This window comes from Vombatus ursinus, unplaced genomic scaffold, assembly GCF_900497805.2.
Source record: "Vombatus ursinus unplaced genomic scaffold, bare-nosed wombat genome assembly UNPS02014779.1, whole genome shotgun sequence".
Taxonomy (NCBI): Eukaryota; Metazoa; Chordata; class Mammalia; order Diprotodontia; family Vombatidae; genus Vombatus; species Vombatus ursinus.
This window is the reverse complement of record NW_020954557.1, coordinates 36,757,398-36,776,886: the sequence shown is the minus strand read 5'-3', so window position 1 is coordinate 36,776,886 and position 19,489 is coordinate 36,757,398. Positions and strand designations below refer to the sequence as shown.

At 38.5% G+C, this 19,489-nt stretch overlaps 1 protein-coding gene across 1 annotated transcript in view; it reads right to left on the bottom strand.

Moving 5' to 3' along the window:
* CCDC141 (coiled-coil domain containing 141) overlaps positions 1-19,489 on the bottom strand; it is a 276,321-nt gene that overhangs the window by 573 nt on the left and 256,259 nt on the right. The window contains exon 25 of the mRNA XM_027865848.1: positions 8,730-8,883. Coding sequence (XP_027721649.1) covers positions 8,731-8,883 — 153 coding nt within the window. The 3' untranslated portion in view covers position 8,730. The remainder of the gene's footprint in view (positions 1-8,729; positions 8,884-19,489) is intronic.

Genomic DNA, 19,489 nt, shown 5'->3' with positions numbered 1-19,489 from the left:
CACACACACACACACACACACACACACACACACACACACACACACACGCCACTTAGGATCTGTTTCTAGACCCAGATGAATCCTTTCCCAAATACCCTGGTATCCAATGATTTGAGGTTAGTGGTTCACAAATTAGTGGTTACAATGGGAGTCAGAAAGGAATTAAGAGAGACTGAAGTGGGGGGAGAGTAGAAAAATCTCACCTCTTTCTAGCCCTGAGTGTTCTTGGCTACCTCTGGAATCAGAATGTTCCTGTCTGTAGGTTTTCTGTTAAATGTCTGTTTAGATGTGCAAATGATAAAATTATGTGCCCAAAATAGAATAATTAGATTGGTATAAATGATTTGGCTAGGGTCTCTACACTAGTTAGCATCCATGTTTTCCCCCCAGACAGACTAGAAGCTCCTTGTGAATAGAGGAGGTTATCATTCATTTGTATTTGTATACCCCTAAAATCTAGCATAGTGCCTGGCACTCAGTAGGCCAATAATAAATATTTGTTAAATGATTAATTGGAAGAAAAGTAGAGGATAGTGAGTGAAAAAAAAAAGAAGAGGGAGCAGAGAGAGTTGAGAAGAGACCTTTAGAAGCTAAAGTTGAAGGTGAATCTGCTGCCTAGAGAATTCAGCTTGAACCAGGAGTCGGAATCTTTAAGCTCCATTAAGATCTACTGGCTCCTCAGAGATTTGGTAGCACTAAGCCTGGGATGCTTTCCTGCATTGGGGAGGGTAAGGGGTGTCAAGTGGTAGCAGAAGACTATTATCTCATATTCAAATAGTACTTTAAAGGTTTAAAAGGTGCTTTCCTTACGACTATCCTGCAAAAAAAGGTAGAGCAAGCATCATAGGCTTATTTTACAAAGAAGCAAACAGAAGCTTGAGGAATTTAATATTTCATTCCATTTAAAAATTTAAATGGAAAATATCACTAGCATTAACATTTTATCATGGAGTTGATATTCATATAGTTTAGAATAGTTGTCTCCAATTTTTTTATCATATATTCCTATTGGTAAAACCTTCTTAATCATAAACCCTAATATATATATATATATATTTACTTGTTTGTAAATTTTGTTCATGAGCTAATGTACTAAAATATATACATGATAGCACTTAAATAAAAATAAGAAATTTTGAAAGGAGGCAATAAAAATAAAATAATGTTTGATGTTACAATGGATTATCAATCTGGAGGTGAAGAGTTTATTGAGAAAGGGAGTGATATGGTTAGATAAGTACTTCAGAAAAATCACTTTGGTAGCTTTATGGAGGATGGATTGCATAGGGGAGACACTGGAATCTGGGAAAACAATTAGGCGGTTATTGAAACAATCCGGACGTAATGAGGTTCTTAACTAAGAGAGAGAAAGGGATAGCTGCTAGAGGTGTTGCAAAGGTAGAATTGATGAGATTTGGCAATTGAATGGACATAAGGGGTGAAGAGTTGAGGATAATGCCAAACATATAATATGGGTGACTAGAAGGTTGGTAGGAGATGAAAGTATCCTATGCATTAAGAGAGATGTTTGGAGAGAAAGATATGTAATGAGATTTTTTCCCACCCAAAACAAAAAGTGAGGAAGTTGGACACAGAGAACAGAATATTCCTCACAAGGGGCACCTGCCAAAGTCACAAAGTGAAGGGGGGTGCATAGTGTGAGTATGCTGGTGGAGGAATTTTCCAAATGGCACCTGTGCAGATACTATTATAGGTATCTGAGTACCAGTTGGGCTATAATTGCCTTGAGCGACAGTTAGGAAAGGGACAGATTGGGAGTTTATATGGTTAAGAGGGAAGGAGAATGGTAGAGTTTTGGGAGATAATGAAAAGTGTGGTTGTGTTGAAGAAACACAATTGTGGATCAAGTGGAACGTGATTCATCTTCTCACTTTCTTATCCTCACCCTTTACAGATTACTGAGTTAGAAGACCAGAGTTCAATGGAATACAGAGAAATGTTTTTCTATCTAGACAGGCACATCTAGTCCCATAACCATAAAGAATTTCCAGTAAAAACAAAACTAGGAATTTCCATTCCAAGAAAGAATGGACTTGGATTATCATCTAGTGAATTCAAAATCAAAATAAGCTACTCTCTCTGGCTAGAGGACCAATGCATCAGTTATAAATAATATATCTCCTTACCTTTAGCCTTAGAGAAATTCTTGAGTCCAAAATTAGACTTCCCTCAGGCCTGAATCTGAGGGGTGGTCCAGAAGGATGTACCGAGGACAAAGTTCAATTTACATTAGAGCACCAGTTCTCAAACTTTTTGTTCTTAGGACCCTTTTATATTCAATAATTATCAAGGACTTTCCCACTCCCTGGAGCTTTTGTTTGTGTGGGTTTTATCTATTGATATGTATTATATTAAAAACAAGAGAACATCTTAGTATTATTATTAAATAGTTTTGGCCTTATGGACCCCATGAAAGGTTCTTAGGGACCTGCAAGTGTCCCTGGACCACACGTGAAGAATCATTGCTTTAGAGGAAGTGAGGCAGGAAGAATCAGATCAACAATCTGGAAATAGCTCTGACACCTAAAAGAATCCTGCAAAGAGTCACCTTATCTGCACTATTCAATTGAACACCTTCTTCCCTACAGGGCAAGGGCTATCTAGATTTGTGGTCAGTAAAAGGAATTGGTTCTAGCTGGGAGTAGACTAGAGGATCTTTAGCTGTGAGACTATTCGTTAACATTATGTTTTAACCAATGAATGAGACAAAAGTGGTCTTGAAATTAAATGAAACTGGCATTTTTTTCTATGGATATATTTTTTCTGTTGAGATATTTTTTATTTTCTGTTGAGATATTTCTTGGCCTAGCAAGTAGATGAGTGGTGATTTCCCAGACTCATAGAGGCTAATCTATGTTGGAATGCTGTATTTGATCAAGTAATATGTTAACAATGTTCCACTAAAATTCAAGGACTGTTGTGAGAAGCAATATATTGGACACAAAAAGTAGACTTTGGAGTCAGGAAGACTTGAGTGTAAGTCTTGGTTGCCACATACCATGTGACCCTGGACAAATGACAACATCTAAGTGCCAATTACTAAGGAGGAATTGTTCACCTGCTTTGATAGAAGGAGTTTCTCCCTGGGGATTCCTTGTACCAACGAAATCATGGGCCCAGTAATTTTTTTAAAAGGAGACTTAAGTTGATTTTTCTGTATTTCAGAATGTTTATGAGAGCTTCCCTTTGGAATTTATTCTTACCAAATAAAATGCAGCCTAATAGCAATACCCTTGTTGTTATTCAGTCATGTCCACCTTTGTGACCCCATTTGAGGTTTTCTTGGCAAAGCTACTTCAGTGGTTTGCCATTTCCTTCTCTAGATCATTTTATAGGTGAGGAAATGGAAGCAAACAAAGTTAAATGATTTGCCCAGGGTCACACGGCTAGTAAGTGTCTGGGCTAGATTTCAACTCAGATCTTCCTGACTCCAGGCCTGGTGCTCTAGCCACTACACCAAGCTGCCCAGCATTGCCCTAGGTTTTTCCTTAGGCACAAAGATAGAGAGATAAAGAGAGATAAAAATCTGAAGCAATTATCTTTCAGATGTGTCTTGAAATAAATGTATACAATTTTAATATGATGCATTCATGAGATCCTGGCAGCAACTAGCATTATCATCCCTTCTCTTCCCTAGCTTTCATTTATAGCAATGCTTTAGAAAACCTAAATTGTTTTATATTGCCTCAGAACTGTGGCAGCACTGTCTTCCTGGCCTAACCCTAAATCTTGTCCTTAAAAAAATGGTAGTCATGGGGCAGCTAGGTGGCGCAGTGATAGAGCACTGGACCTAAAGTCAGGAGGACCTGAGTTCAAATCCAGCCTCAGACACATAACATTTACTAGCTATGTGACCCTGGGCAAGTCACTTAACCCCAATTGTCTCACCAAAAAAATAGTGGTCGTTAACATGAATATTCTGTTTCTCACAGTACTGTTATTGTGGCTTAATCTTTGTGGAATGAATACCTCCAAAGCTCCTTCTTGTTTCCTCTCTTAGCACCTGAGATTCTTCTGGGGTTACCATTGCTCTGCCTTCTCTTTCTCCTTTCTCAGAATAATGATGCTCTTCCATTCCTGGACAATGTCTTCTGTGAATTGTCCTGTACCCTGGGTGGAGAACTGCAAAATCTTGGTAGTGCTCCCAAGCTGCAGGGAATCTCCTATATCATGGAGTCAAAGTTTATCCTGAACATCTTCCAAATCTTAGAAGTTTTGGTAAACTGGAAGTTTTGAAAACTTCATTGCTGTTGGGGGTGGTATGGGACAGTGCCTGGCTATACAGAATAATGGTGATCAGCAGATGGTGGAAATATGGCCCATTGTCAGAGCACTTGTCACAGGGTACCAGAAGCTCCAAGTAACTTGTAGGGTTCTTGTAAACTTGCAGGCCTTTTATCATGGCCTTGCAGGTGCATGTAGGATGCTGGGTTTCTCTGGCCCAAACCACCCAGGATGCAAGTTAAGCTTAAAGTAAAAATAGGTGATTTGAAGTTAGCTCAGAAAACTCTGTCCTAGCCTTGGGCCACTCCCAAAATTTCATAAAAAATTCCTACTGTTCCTTGATGGAGTAGAGTGACAAATTATTTACAGGGTCTCCCTGAAATTTCCAATGTATTTTAGTGAGTTGCTCCAGGGTCTGGACTAATCTATGACTTCAAACTCCACTCTACAGAGTTGACTGTAAACCAAGGGAATGGCTTAGAAACACCCTCCCCCAACACTCACGACCTACAATCTTCTCTAACCTTCCCCTCTCTCTCCTTCCTACTCAAGAGAGAGTCTCAGAGCAACCCTAATACTTAGCTGGAAAAGTATTCAGTCATTTCGCTCCTCATCCCCACCCTAGGGCTTCCAAAGACTTCTGGGACTGCCAGAGTTGAGAGAAGCGATTATTAAATAGCAAATTATTGGGGAGATCCAGGACATTTCCCAAAAATGGCTTATCTAGGTGGAGTTATTGCTTCACCCAACCTGAAAACCTTACACAGAATTTAATCTAAGGTGAATTCTGGCCTATTGTGTTCCACTCAGGCTGGTTTGGGCAGGGGGGTAGATCCCTTGTCTAGATTTCCCTAGGCTGGAGGTGATTTGGAAGTCAATGACACCATGAAAGTCACATCCCCCAGGCCCTCATTAATATAGCTTCACCTCTCATTATAATATTCATTCTCTCTCATTACTTGTTAACCAATCTGAGTCGATTGCCACCCTCAGGAACAAACACTCTTCCAAGGTTATTAAGCGGGTTCCTTGAAGGGTCTTTGTCATTTGAGAGTGTCACTGACCCCTTTTATTAATTATATGTTAGCATGATTAATAGAATGATTCATTACCCAGAAATTATATCTCTTGAACTAGGACTCAAAAGCTATGTGAAGATTTAGCGAGAAGACCACTGAGCCCCAAAGCCAAACAGTAGGATAAATGTTCCCTAGTAAACCATTCACTGCTACCATACAGATTTTAAATAATTTTTAGTTATTCAATGTTTCTTTCCTATCCAACTTTTTGTGACCCTATCTGGGGTTACACAAAGACAATTAAGAATAAAAGCAAAAATAGCATTTTCCATTTTGCAATTTATTCCTTCATACATTATGTATAGAGCACCTGTTATTTACATAATAATGCTCTAGTTGCTACAGAGGATACAAAGAAGTTTACTACAAATCTGCCCTCAAAGACCTTATAGTCAGTCTGGAGAAGCAAAGATTCGAATGCCTTGATTCTATCATAGTTTCAGGCTTTAGGGGCCTACTGGACTCTCTAGTTTCAAGTAAATTATTGTAGTCATATTTTGAAAGAGACTAAATCAATACAATTCATAATATCGTAGGTTAGGTTATTCCATTTTTACACCATTAGAATCGTCTGCATACACATTCACAAAAGGAACTGAAGTTAGAAAACATGGGTTAAAATCCCAGCTCTGTCACTGACTACCTGTGCAGCCTTAAAAAAATGGCTTAACCTCTCTGGTCCACAGTTTTCTCATTTATAAACTGAGAGGGTGGGCCTATGTGACATCCAAGGCCCTTTCCAGCTCTAAATCTATGACCATATCAACTTAGAAAAGGACTGAGTACCACCTTCTTCTTAGCCTAATATTTGGAAAGTTTTAAAAAATTCAGTCTAACTTTTAAAAGTATATTTCTGCCAGTGTAGCAGGAATATTGATTTGTTTGTCTGATTTGCTATCTAGTCAAGTAAGGGGGCAGCTAGGTGGCATGGCGTGGTAGATAGAGTGCTGGCTTGGAGTCAGACTCATCTTCTTGAGTTCAAATCTGGTCACCAACACTCACTAGCTGTGTGACTCTGCATAGGTCACTTAACCCTGTTTGCCTCAGTTTCCTCATTTGTAAAATATGTTGGAGAAGGAAATGGCAAACCATTCCAGTATCTTTGCCCCAAAAGAGGTCATGATGAATTGGACACAACTGAAATGACTGAACAAGTGAGGAGAAAATAAAGAGCCAGTGAATTCATATATGAGTCAAGTATTAACTTCACACTACGTACATTAGATAGTCACAGTGAAAGGAAGTTACATTTTGAAAAATGATTCCTAGATGCTTGAATAAATAAATGTAAGTCTCTCAAAGGTTCTGCTTTACACTTGCCAGCTGATTTCAGAAGTTCCACTTTTCCATTAAGCTTTTGAAATGGAGACAATAAAATAAGCCGCTAAAATGTGATTATGAAGTCTCCTAGGATTTAGAGCTGGAAGGGAATATACAGATCATCTTCAACTTTACAGATGAGGAAACTGGACTCAGAGAAGTGATTCTTCAAGGTCACACAGGTGGTAAGGAGCAGAGGCAGGCTCATAACCGAGATTTGTGGCTACATACAAATCCATCACATCTTCCATTCTACCTACTACCTTCTAAAGCAGGGCTTTTTGTCTGGGATCTGTGACCTTGTTTTTAAAAAATATAAATTTGATCATTATATTTCAATATAACTTATTTCCATTGTAATCCTCTGCACTTTATATTATGCATTTAAAAACAATTCTGAGAATTGGTTCACTTGACTGACAAAGAGGTCCATGACACAAAAAGTTTACTCCTGAAGCTGACTACAGAAAGGTGACCTGGTATGGTGAGAAGAGCTCTGGATTCACCTAAGAGTAATCCCTTTATCTCTCTAGGCTGCAGTTTCCACATCTGCAAAATGAGTAGACTTAAGTACATGACCAGTAACGTCCCTTCCAGCTCAAAATCTATGATGCTAAATCAACTTCTATAGTTACAAACAGACTTTATCTAAATAACATAGAAATAAATTCCTATTTTTGTTTATTGTTTTAGACATTTAAATAAATAAAAAGCAAAATGTTTTCTCTTTCCTTCCATCTTCCTTTCTTCTCTTCCTTTCTTCCTACCTTCCTTCCCTTCTTCCTTCCTGCTCTCTTCCTTCCTTCCTTCCTTCCTTCCTTTCTTCTCTTCCTTCCTACCTTCCTTCCCTTCTTTTTTCCAGCCTTCTTCCTTTCTTTTGTTCTTCCTTCTTTCCTCTCTTTCTTTCTTTCTTTCTTTCTTTCTTTCTTTCTTTCTTTCTTTCTTTCTTTCTTTCTTTCTTTCTTTCTTTCTTTTCTTTCTCTCCTTGTTTCATTTTCTCCTCTCCTTTCTTCTTTCCTGTCTGTCCACAGATGTCCATTTTTAAAATCTTGGAATTCTACTTTTTAGACATCTGGATTCCTAACCCAGGCAACCTGCTGCTTATCAAGGTCTGTTTGTAAAGTGGTTATTTGGCACTTGGAATATATTTTCCTAAAAAATAATGTTATAAATAATCGTTAGGTTTCAAAAGCCTATTTAACCTATAACTACTTTTAAAATGTAGTAGTATTTCAGCTTTACAAAACTACCACTCATAATGAAATTTCAACAGAAAATCTTATACTCTGGGCTTCCCTTTGGGTTGCCAGGAGCAGATTGCTCCAAGCTATAACCTTAACGGCCGGAGAGGGACTCTTCAGCTTCCAAACAGCTGCCCCTGTGGCCTTCTGCTGGTGCTCCACAGAGTGAGGGCCTGGGAGAGGATGAAGGGCAGAGCCTGGAAAGCATTCACACACTCAAGCCAACAACTGAAAATTGAACTCTTCTGCATGTCAGTCTCCACAGAAGGCTTTCAGCCTTCCATGTAACACATGGAACTTGCCTCATCACAAAATAAATACAAAATTCTGTCCTTAAGGCAGACTTTATAACATGGGAAACATATAATCTATGAAAGGAAATATTTTTTTAAATGACCCTTATTTTTAATTCCTGGGTTTTGTACACTAGGCCCACCACTGTTACAAGGTGGTTTTCTACTTTGTTTACCCCTAATCTCAGCTGTGAGAGTAAGTTGAAAAATGAGACAAGCCTGGGGTGAGGGGATGTGAATCTGGGGCACAGAGCCTAGGAGACCTGAGCTAGAGATGGTGAAAAGTAATAGAGACAGAGGGAGAGAGAGAGAGAGACAGAGACAGAGAGAGAGAGACAGAGAGACAGAGACAGAGAGAGAGAGAGAGAGAGAGAGAGAGAGGGAGAGAGAGAGAGAGAGAGAGAGAGAGAGAGAGAAAGTGGAAGGAAAAAAAAACTGGGGCAGGGATTACTAAGCAGAGAAAGGAAAGGGGTGGAGACACGGGTACTACCAACTCCTTCTAGATTTCTGCACGTAGGGTAAATAGTTTCCAATGACATGATTGAAATTACCTCATTGAAAATTGTTTTGCCATTGTCTTCTGGCTGATGTGTGTAGCCGGGTCATGCTCCTCTGTATTTGTGGTTGTATGTTCTGGCAAAAACTTGGATCCACTTTTAGCTTTTGCCTCAGTTCTGCAGCACATTTCTTCTCTTTTCTCTTTTTCTAAAAGAAAATGCAAACATCACCTTAGGGCCAAGTTCTCTGCTTACTCAGACAAGTTCACCTGGCAGAGTATGTGCAGGATATACCTGTCACAATGATGCTTGCTGAACAACTCGCCTCTCCCACGGCATTCCTTGCAGAGCAAATGTATTCCCCAGTATCTGAGAGGATCACATTCTTTTTAAAAAGGTAATAATTATCACCTAATTTCTGAATCTGCAAACAGAAAATATATGAACACAACAACATGTAATTCAGAGAGTCAAGAAATAGTTTGTTCTTCTGAAAAAGAGGGAAAAATGCAAAGGGCATACTTTGACGTCTCCTGCTATTACTTGGACATTGTCTTTGGTCCAAATGACATTTGGCCTGGGTCTTCCAGAGACAGTGCAGCGTAGAATTAAGTCTTCCCCCTCCTTCAGATTGGCAGGTCCAAATTTTTCTAAGAACTTTGGAAGTTTTCCTTGTACTAACAAGAAAAAAAAAGATATTTGATCCTTTAAAACTAAATGGCTTCATTAGATCAAATTTGGTCATTTTGAAAAGTATTATTGGACTACAGCATTTGCTTTATTAGTAGAATTGGAGGAAATAGGTAGTGGTGATTGTACTTTACACAGATAGAAGTGTCTTATAAATTTCTGTTCAAGTTCATATAGTGATGCAAAGGATTTAGCAGGAAAAGTAATATGGCCTTTAATGTGATCAAATCTCATTCATCAATGTGGTTATATACTCAAATAGGTTGGGTAATAGTAAGTTACAACTGTTATATCTCTGGGGATAAGACAGGAAGCTATCCAGAGGACTGTAACATCTGCTATAATTAACCCTATACATATCACCTTTGGCTGAAAATTTGAGCTAGAGCCCTTTGACAAGAGATAGCAGAGAAAAATATTGAACAAGGCTAGCAAATATACATAAAAAAAATCAGTTTCCAGCGGTGTGTTGAAGAAATTGAACCTATAGGAATCCTATCATTTCTTACTCATTTGGGACAAAGTAAAGTGTGTTATTTGTATGTATTTGGATTGGATCTGTAATTTCATCAATGTAGGGAGTGCTTGATGACAAAACTCTTCTACCAATGTTGGCTCACCCCTTCTCTGTGACTTAAAGCCTTGGAGTCATCTGGGAGTGCTCAGAGGTAAAATGACTTACTGGGGTCACACAGCCAGTATATGTCAAAGGCAGGATATGAACTCAGGACTTTCTGACCAGAGGCCCAGTTATGTAAAAACTACTCCACTCTATTGCCTCATATTGTGTCAGAACCAATAGTCAAAGGTCTTCCATTTAATGTTTATCTCTGACATATTAAATCTCTGACATATAAATCTGATATTCAGATTTATTTCTTACTTTTTCAGTCATGTCTAATTCTTCATGACCACACTTGCAGTTTTTTTGGCAAAGATACTGGAATGGCTTGCTATTTCCTTCTCCAGCTCATTTTACAGATGAGGAAACTGAGGCAAACAAGGTGAAGTGACTTGCCCAGGGTCACACAGCTAGCAAATGTCTGAGGCCAGATTTAAACTCAGGAAGATAATGAGTCTTCCTGACTCTAGCCCCAGCACTCTATCCACTGTACCTCCTAGTTTCCTTGCAGTGGAAACAGTAATGAGAAATAATAGATAATGTAATAAATACTGTATTAAAGAGTCAGGAGCCCTGGAATTGAATACAGGCTCTGACACTAGCTCTATAGCCATAGGCAAGTCACTTAGATTCTCTGAGCCTCATTTTGCTTATCTACAAAATGAAGATGACAACACTTGAAGAGGGACAGTGTGGCATACTAGATAGGGAGTTAGCCTTGGAGGTAGGAAGATCTGGGTTCAGGTCTTGCCTCTGACAGACTATTTATGGGACCCTGAGCAAGTTATTTAACTTCCTAGTGGTCCAGATAACTCTAAAAGTCTATATAAATTGCAGAACAATGTCAGTTTGCATTAGTAGAGAGAGTTTTCTTACTGGAAATTCCCTAAATCATCAATTCTTAAATTCTTTGATCTTAAGAACCCTCTATACTCTGAAAAATTATTGAAGATCCCCCAAAGAGCTTTTGTTTATGTAGGTTATACCTATCAATATTTAGCTATTAGGAATGAAAACATCTTAGTATTATTATGAAAACAAAATTGATCTGTTGGACCCTCTGAAAGGGAGTAAACAAGCATTTATTAAGTACCTACTATGTGCTAGGCACCATGCTAAGTACTTTACAAATTCTATCTCATTGGAAAGGGTGTTGGGGACCTTCAGGGGTCCCCAGACTACACTTTGAGAGCCAATGCCGTATACCAGTGAAATCACAGTTCTGCATTTTAAAAAATATTCACATATATTACTTCTGTGTATATGTATGTATGCATGCATGTATGTGAGATGGGTCTCACTTTATATATGTATGTGTGCCTATAAGCAAGCTGAATCTCACATTATATATGTATGAATGCATGTACACATATATAATGTGTGTTTGTATACAAGATCCGGGTCACAGGGTTGTGCTAGGAAAAGGGCTTTATAAACATTGAAGCACATTAGAAATTTGAAATAATATTAGTGTGACTATTGCCTTGCTTTGGAGCAGCATTCAGGAGTTTAAGCTTTTAAGAAACAATAGAACAAATTAACTTTAATAAGTTAACCAACATGGAAACATCTCTGTTTAAAAAAAAATCACTGTAAGCAGAGGGTCAAATAAGGTAAAGATGTTTCTGTAACTTGGAAGACCACACCACAGGACTAGTAATACTGTAGAGCAATGAATCTGTTGGCAAACGCCAAACAGTTTTCCAATCTTTTCTTCAGTGCCAATGTTCTTGATTATGCCTGAATGTGTCACATACACACATAACTTTAAAATGTCTTTCTTTTTTATTGTGGACTTGACAGTTATCAAGGAACACAAGCACTCCAAATACAGAATAGGAATACGTATGTTTCAGGTGAATAGGCAATGGAAAATAAATGTCCCTGACCTTCAGCTATGTAATGACATACACAGTTTTTGCAAGTAACCCCTCTAGACAGTGCTTTTCTTAGTACCCCAAATAATTTTTCTTAAAGTGTATCACATGATATAATTACAGCATCTCAGCCAGCCTTTTTTTGAAGACTCCAGATAAAGGGGAACCCACTATAATGGGACTATAGATCCAGAGGTAGGAGGAACTTAGAGGTCATCTGTTTCAACTCCCTCATTAAACAGACAAGAAAATTGAGGCCTGGGAAGATGAGCGGTTTGCTGAGGATCACACAAGCAGGAAATGGCAAAAAATGGGGTTCAAGTTCAAATGCCATGGACTCTATGTTTAAGGTTCTTTTAACTGCATATATTTTCCCTCCTACCTTTGAATATCTCTAATCATTAAAGCAATTTTTTCTGTTCATCCTAAATTGAAACTTCTACCAGATACCCCTAGATCTGCTCTCTGGGCCAAGTAGAACGAGTCTTTTCTCACCTAGAGGCAGCAAGATGGCACAATGAATAGAGCATTGGGCCTGGAATCAGGAAGATATGAGTTCAAATTTTACCTCAGACACTTACTAGTTGTGTGATCCTAGGCAAGTCACTTAGTTTCTATCTCCTTCAGTTTCTCTAAAAATAAAATGGAGATAATAATAGTACCTACCTTCCAGGGCTGTTATGAGTATCAAATGATATTTATAAAGGATTTGGCACAGTGCTTGATACATAGCAAGTTCTTAATAAATGCCTGTTTTTTTTCCTTACTTTCTTCCTCCCTCTCTCCTAACTTCCTTCCTTTGTCCTTTCTTTCCTTCCTTCCTTCTCTCCTAACTTCCTTCCTTTGTTCTTTCTTTCCTTCCTTCCTTCCTTACTTCTTCCTCCACATGACAATCCTTGGAATACTTGAAAACAGCTATCGGTTTCTCCTTAAGCCTCATGTCTCCTAGGTGAAGGGTCCCACTTTATTCAACCAGTATTTGTATGGCATGAATTTGTAGCCTTTCACAATCCCAGAATCCCAGACCTTGAGAATTGGAAGGGACCTCAAGGACCATCTAGCTCAACCACTACACGAAGGAAGCCCCTCTATGACAAACCTGGCAAATGGCCATCCAACGTCTGCTGGCAGATCCCCCAGGACAGGGACTCCCTCCCCTCCAGGTAACCCATTTCCCTCTTGAACAGTTTTAGTTGTTAGGTTTTTTCCCAGATATCAAGCCTAATTGGTTACTTTGTAAGATCCACACATTTCTCCTGGTTCTGCCTTCCAGGGTCAAACAGAACAATACTAATCCTTCTTCCACATGATGGCTCTTAAAGTATTTCAAATCCTGGTTGCCTGATTGCTCTCTGGCTTATCTATGCCCTTCCTAACTATGTAGCACCAAGAGCTAAACACGCACTCCATGGTCTGACCAGTTCAGGGCACAGCAGGACAATTGCCTCCCTTATCCTTATCTTCTCTTAATGAAGTTTAAGATTGCAAGGTTTTTTGGCTGCCAGATCACATGGTTGACTCATATCAAGCCCTCGGTCACTAAAACACCCAAATCTTTTTCAGAGGAACTGCTTTCTAGTCCTGCCCCTCCCCCCCAATCTTGTACTTGGGAAGATTCTTTTTAACCTAAATATGCTTTTACATTTATCCCTAATTAGTTCCATCATATCAGATCAGGGCAATATTCTAGCCTGATAGAATCTTTCTGACTCCTGACTCTGTTTCTCTTGACTTTGCATCCTTTATAAATTCGATAATTACGTTATCTGTTCCTTTGTCCAGGTTACTGAAAAAAAGAAAAAAAGGTAAACAATTCATGACCAAACAAAGATCCCTGGGACTCTCCACTGGATGTCTCCTTCCAAGTTTCCATCAAAACCACTAATGTTGACCTTTTGTGACCAGCCATTCAACTGGCTCTGAATCCACTTATTTGTACAGTTGGCCAGATATTTTCATCCTATTAATAGGAATAGTATGAGAGCCTTTATCAAATACTTTGTTAAAATTGAGACAAACTATACCTATAACATCCCTTTGATACAACAGTTAGTGAAATGAATATTGTCATTACATGGTTAGAAATTCATATTGGGTAGAACCAAGAGAACATTGTACACGGTAACAGCAATATTGTTCTAAGAACAACTTTGAGCGACTAAGTCATTTTGAGTATTATAAATACTCAAAACAACTTCAAAGGACCTATGAAAGAAGATGCCATCCACATCCCTAGAAAGAACTGATAAATAGAAGTAGTTATAGTATGGTGTTACATATACACAAATTTTGTACATATTTATTTAGATACATACATATCTATATATACATTATATATATTTGTATCTAATGGTAGCAGGGTTTGTAGGAAGGGAGAAAAAGGGAAAAGTACACATCAGAGAACAAAAGAAAACTTAAAAGGAAGCAAAGAAAAGCAGGGTAGCTTTGAAAATAACATGTAGTATTTATTACATAATTTTTCAAAAAAGTTAACTGTGAAATGGAAATTCACGCTTTTCTATTCAATCCTCTTTTTTGTTGTGCTATGCATGTGGAAATGTTTTTTTTTGTCTTTTTATATTTAAGTTCAGAATAAATAAAATATATAAAGAGAAATTCATATTGAGAGATATAATTTAACATATTTGCTAAATATATTCACAGAGGACAACAGATGAGTGAGTGACAGGTCCTGTATTTGTGTCTGCTGTTGTGTCTATGTGTGGCACAGAATCCAGAGCATTATGGACAATCCTGTGTGTATTATAATAATTACAGAAATTGGAAGAGGCACTTGGTTGTTTTTATAAGTTTATAGAAATTGGTCCACTCTACAAAGTGAAAAATATTTTGTACTAGAAATTCAGGATGAGACTTCCTACCTTCTTTTTTTTGTTATCACTTCCCACTCCTCACTCCTCCCCACCAGGCTTGATTCAGGCCATCTTTTTATAGCCTTCTGTGTGAAAATAATCCCATACTTCTGCCATTTTGATGGGGTAAAGATATGTTCCACAGGAAAATTTGACATTTGAAGACCTCCAAGGAGAGATAATTAACTTCTAAAAGCAAGTCATTCTACTCTTGGATATCTCCAAGGGTTACAAAGTCTTTCTTGACAGCAGACCGAAATGAACTCGTCAATTTTCCCCATTGCTGCTGGTTTGGTCCTCTGGGGCCAAACAGAGCCTGTCTAATTCTTCTTCCACATAACAGGTCCCTGAGAGACTAGGACATGGAACAGGAAAAGTACTGGTTTTACCTTTAGAAGAGAGATTGCAATCCCAGGTATACTACCTGTGACTTTGGGCAAGTCATTTTCCCTCTCTGGACATCCATTTTTTTATCTGTAAAAGGACAGGTGGGCTAGATGACCACTAAGATACCTTTCAGCTTAAAATGTAATCTAAATGGGATGAATTGTCTCAAATCTGAAAAAAAATAGGATTTGAAATATTAAGAGACCAGGATTCTCTGCTGGGTACACTATATTTTAATACCTGGGTGGTTTTGAAAATTTTACTCTCTGGTCCAGATCAGAAAATGAAAATCAGTAAAGAAAATGTTGAATCCTGTAGTTATGATTCCCTTGGCACAGGGTGCTCCCAATGCAGAGAGTTTCTTTACTAAAGTAGGTTGCTACCTGATCTGTAGTTTATAGTCTTAGAAAGTTTCCCATGGGCAGTAAGGGAGAACCTGATTTGCCCAGGGTCAGGGACTTGAACCCAAATCTTCCTGAGCAAGCTGTCTATTCACTAACCCATATCTTCTCCCTCCGCCTCCCCCACCCCAAATCACCTACTTTTGGTGATGGTGGGGTGATGGGATGAGGTGGGGAGGGTCTTGGTCTTGGCAATATTTCATTCAGGCTTGACTTTAGCTTGGGAAATAAATGAAAGCTATTTCCACTTGTAATTATTCTGAGTACAAATGGGAGGGAAATCTTTTGAAAAACTGGCTTTAAGCCCCATTTGTCTCCCAGAATGAGAGGCTAAAACCAAGCACCTAAATTAAACCAAAAAACCCTTCTAGAAAGAGCAGTTTAATATATACATATACTGTTTAGAGAGAAGCAAAAGAGAATTTTAAAAGTGATGATCGCAGAAAAAAAAAGATTTCATGTCATTTCATTTTAATAAAGGTTGAAATTGAAAAGTGCCTAGAAATATACTGAACTTTTCCTAGAACAGGTGTTGGGGGTGGGGGTGGACAGGCATATACCATCCTCATTAAAAGGGCAGGTAGCTTATGAGCTGGCCTCCACTAAGACTATATCAATTCTTCCAGTACAAAATCATTCATAATTCCACATTTCAGAATGTGCCAGCCTCTTCTACTGGGCCTATATGTCTAAAGTGACCCATGTCCCAACAATGCCAGGACAATAAATTTTAACCAAAGAGATACTTTCTAAGAGAATTCATGTTGTCATTCAATTAGCATTTATTAAACATGTACTGTGTGCAGATTATATGCAAAATACATTTTCCCCCACTACTCCCAAAGAAAGTTTAAAAAGTTCTTGGTGGATTATTCTCTTCTGCATTCCAGTCTTCTAAGAAGCCTGAGGCATGAGGGCTTTAAGGCTGAGAATTGAGGCCTTTGAGCCTAAGATTGTCTTAGCATGTGTTTGACCAAGTCTTCAGCTACTTCATACTTCAGAGTCCTGTTCCTGTGCTTTCAAATTGATTTATTTCTTGTTTCAATGACAAGAAGGGATTATAAGATAATAGATTCAAAGGCAATCTAGTGTAACCTATTTATTTTACAAATGAGGAAATGGAGGCCCAGTGATGAAATGCTTTACCTCTCCCAGAACATCCTTCATGGCAGAGAAATTCTCATGTCATTTTCTTTCTTGTCACAAGTTACCTTGTGTGCTGAATTTTCTTGTCTTTTTGAATAGTTTTTCCCAGTACCAGGTTTTGGGCATTGCCCTGTGACTAACAACACAGTTTCAATGAGTTTACCAAAGAATGATTTGTCATTCATGGCAGAAGTTTATGCAGAGGTCAATCTATGAGTTGTCTGTATTCTCTGTCAAAGGGTTTGGGGAAATAGTTAATTTTAAGACTGTTGAATATATTAAATGTGTCATTACCAAGCTGAAAGAAATGAGAGAGTTTTACCCATGGTTCTAATTGATGGGAAGAACTACTTGAAGACAATGGGTAAAAAAACACTGTTATCTTCCAATGCCTGATAATCAAAACTGCAGAGTTGGAAATATAATTTAATTTCAAGCAGCCTGTCTATTTATGTGTGAGTCTAAAGGACACATTAGAATCATTCTAATGAGTGGTTGCTCATGACACCACTATTGTATTTGTTGACTGCTTAAATCTATGATAGAGCCCTAGCATGGCATGGTGTACAGAGTGCTAGACCTGAGTCAGGAAGACCTTGGGAAGGAGGGCCAGATTCTGCCTTTGACACAGCTGTGTGACCATGGGCAATTCACTTAACCTTTCTGAGTCTCAGGAAACTCTTTCAACATTAGATCATAAGGACTGTAGCATTAGAGCCAGAAGGAACTTTACAGATTATCTAGGCTAATCCTCTGATTTTTATATATGGGGAAACTGAGGCAAAGAGAGGTTCAATGATTTGTCCAAGACCACACAAGTATTAAGTAGCAGAAGTGGAATTTGACCCCAGGTCCTTTGATTCCAAATCCATTCTCCAGAAGTAGCCACGTGACACAGTAGATAGACCTGGGTCCGGAGTAAGGAAGACTTGGGGTCAAATCCAGCCTCAGATATTTACTATGTATGTGAACTTGGGCAAGCCTCTTAACCTCTGTCTGCCTCAGTTCCCTCAACTGTAAAATGGGAATAATACAGCACCACTCACAGGGTTATTATGAAGATCAAATGAGATAATATTTGTAAAGCACAGTGCCTGGTACATAGTAGATGCTTAATAAATGCTTATTTTCTTCCTTCCTTTAAAAGATGAATTTGGCAATGCCAAAAACTTGTTGCTGGGGACAAGTAATCTGCCTAGGTGGAGGGAGTTCCCATGCCAATGACATCATAGACCACTGATGAAAAATTGGGACATTTTGGTAAAATATATAATGCTTTAACCTGTGTTTTTATGACTTATCATTTCCATTATGGCTATAAAAAAGAAAAACAAAGACGAGAATAGTATACTTGCAGAGTAATCAGTGTTTAATCATCTTAATGAACATTATATAAAGAGCTGCATTAAATTCTTAGAAAGAAACATGACATCTCCTCCTCCCTGCCCTATTCCTCTCCCTAGAGGGAGAAAAGGTAATTTATATCTTCATTAAAAACTAGGTAGAAAAAGCCAGTGTCTGTCCAATAAAATACTAGTTATGGCCAACCTAAGTGTTCTCTTCCACAGAAGTGTAGTCAAGGACACTAATCTCACCCCCCATTCCTAACTCCTGGTTCAGTAGGAAGACTGGAGTTCCCTATCTCATTAAGAAGGCCAGTTTTGTCTACACCATACAAAATGAAGTGACAACCTGACAGTTATTTGGTCTGGCAAATGATCAGCGTATACATCCAAATCAGACAATTCAAATCCCAAATCAAAATTTCTTTTTTTACTTGAATCACCCAATTTGTCTCAAATTAACCACTTGATTGTGATTGTCAAATTCATATTTGTACTGTGTAGGTTAGTGTAATGTAGCAATGATTATTACATGATCGACAAAGCCTCTTTGGACTTCTTATGTGAGAGCTAGAGAAACAGAGATTAATAATAATTAGTTAATAATAATTAATCACAGGTTGCCAAGTGAGGGGGATGGCATTTTATTCCAAAAATTTCAATGAAGGCTGAGGTCCCCTTTTGTCATTCTGGAGGTACAGTGATGCTGGAGAAAGCACATTGATTCTGGTGTCAGAGAAGATGGGTTCACAATCTGCCCCTTCACTATCTGAGTGACCTTGAGCAAGTCATTTGACCTCTGAAGCTCCTATCTCTTTACTATCTTGCAATTCTCCCCTTCCTTCTATTCTGTAATCCTATACTTCTCTGTTCTTTTTTCTCTCTAATCAGTACTTTTTGGTCTCTTGCTGAAACCAGCGTGGCTCAGTGGAGAAAGCTTGGGAGATCAAACTCTGTCCTTATCACTTACTACCCAAGTATGCAATCTTTCTGGGCCTCAGTTTCTTGAAAAGAGGGGACCATACCTCTGAGGTCCTTTTCCACTCTTGAGTTATGATCCTATGACCTTCACTTAACCACCCACTCATACAAGGGTAGTGTCTAGAAACACATCTTAGAAACTTAGCATTCTAGAGGTAATTAAAACACCAATCTGAAATGCTAGCTGCTAGGTGATGCAGTAGATAGATTCCTGGACTTAGAATCAGGAAGATCTGAGTTCAGATCTGGATTCAGACACGTACTAGTTGTGCGACCCTGGACAAGTCATTGTTTGTCTCAGTTTCCTCATCTATAAAATGATCTAGAGAAGGAAATGGCAAACCACTTCAGTATCTTTGACAAGAAAACCTCAAATGAGGTCATGAAGAGTCAGACATGACTGAACAACAAAACTGAAGTGCTAACCCTTCCCTTTATTCCCTCTGACATACACTGTCTGGGGACCCTGGGGAAATCACTTAACCTCTCAGTGC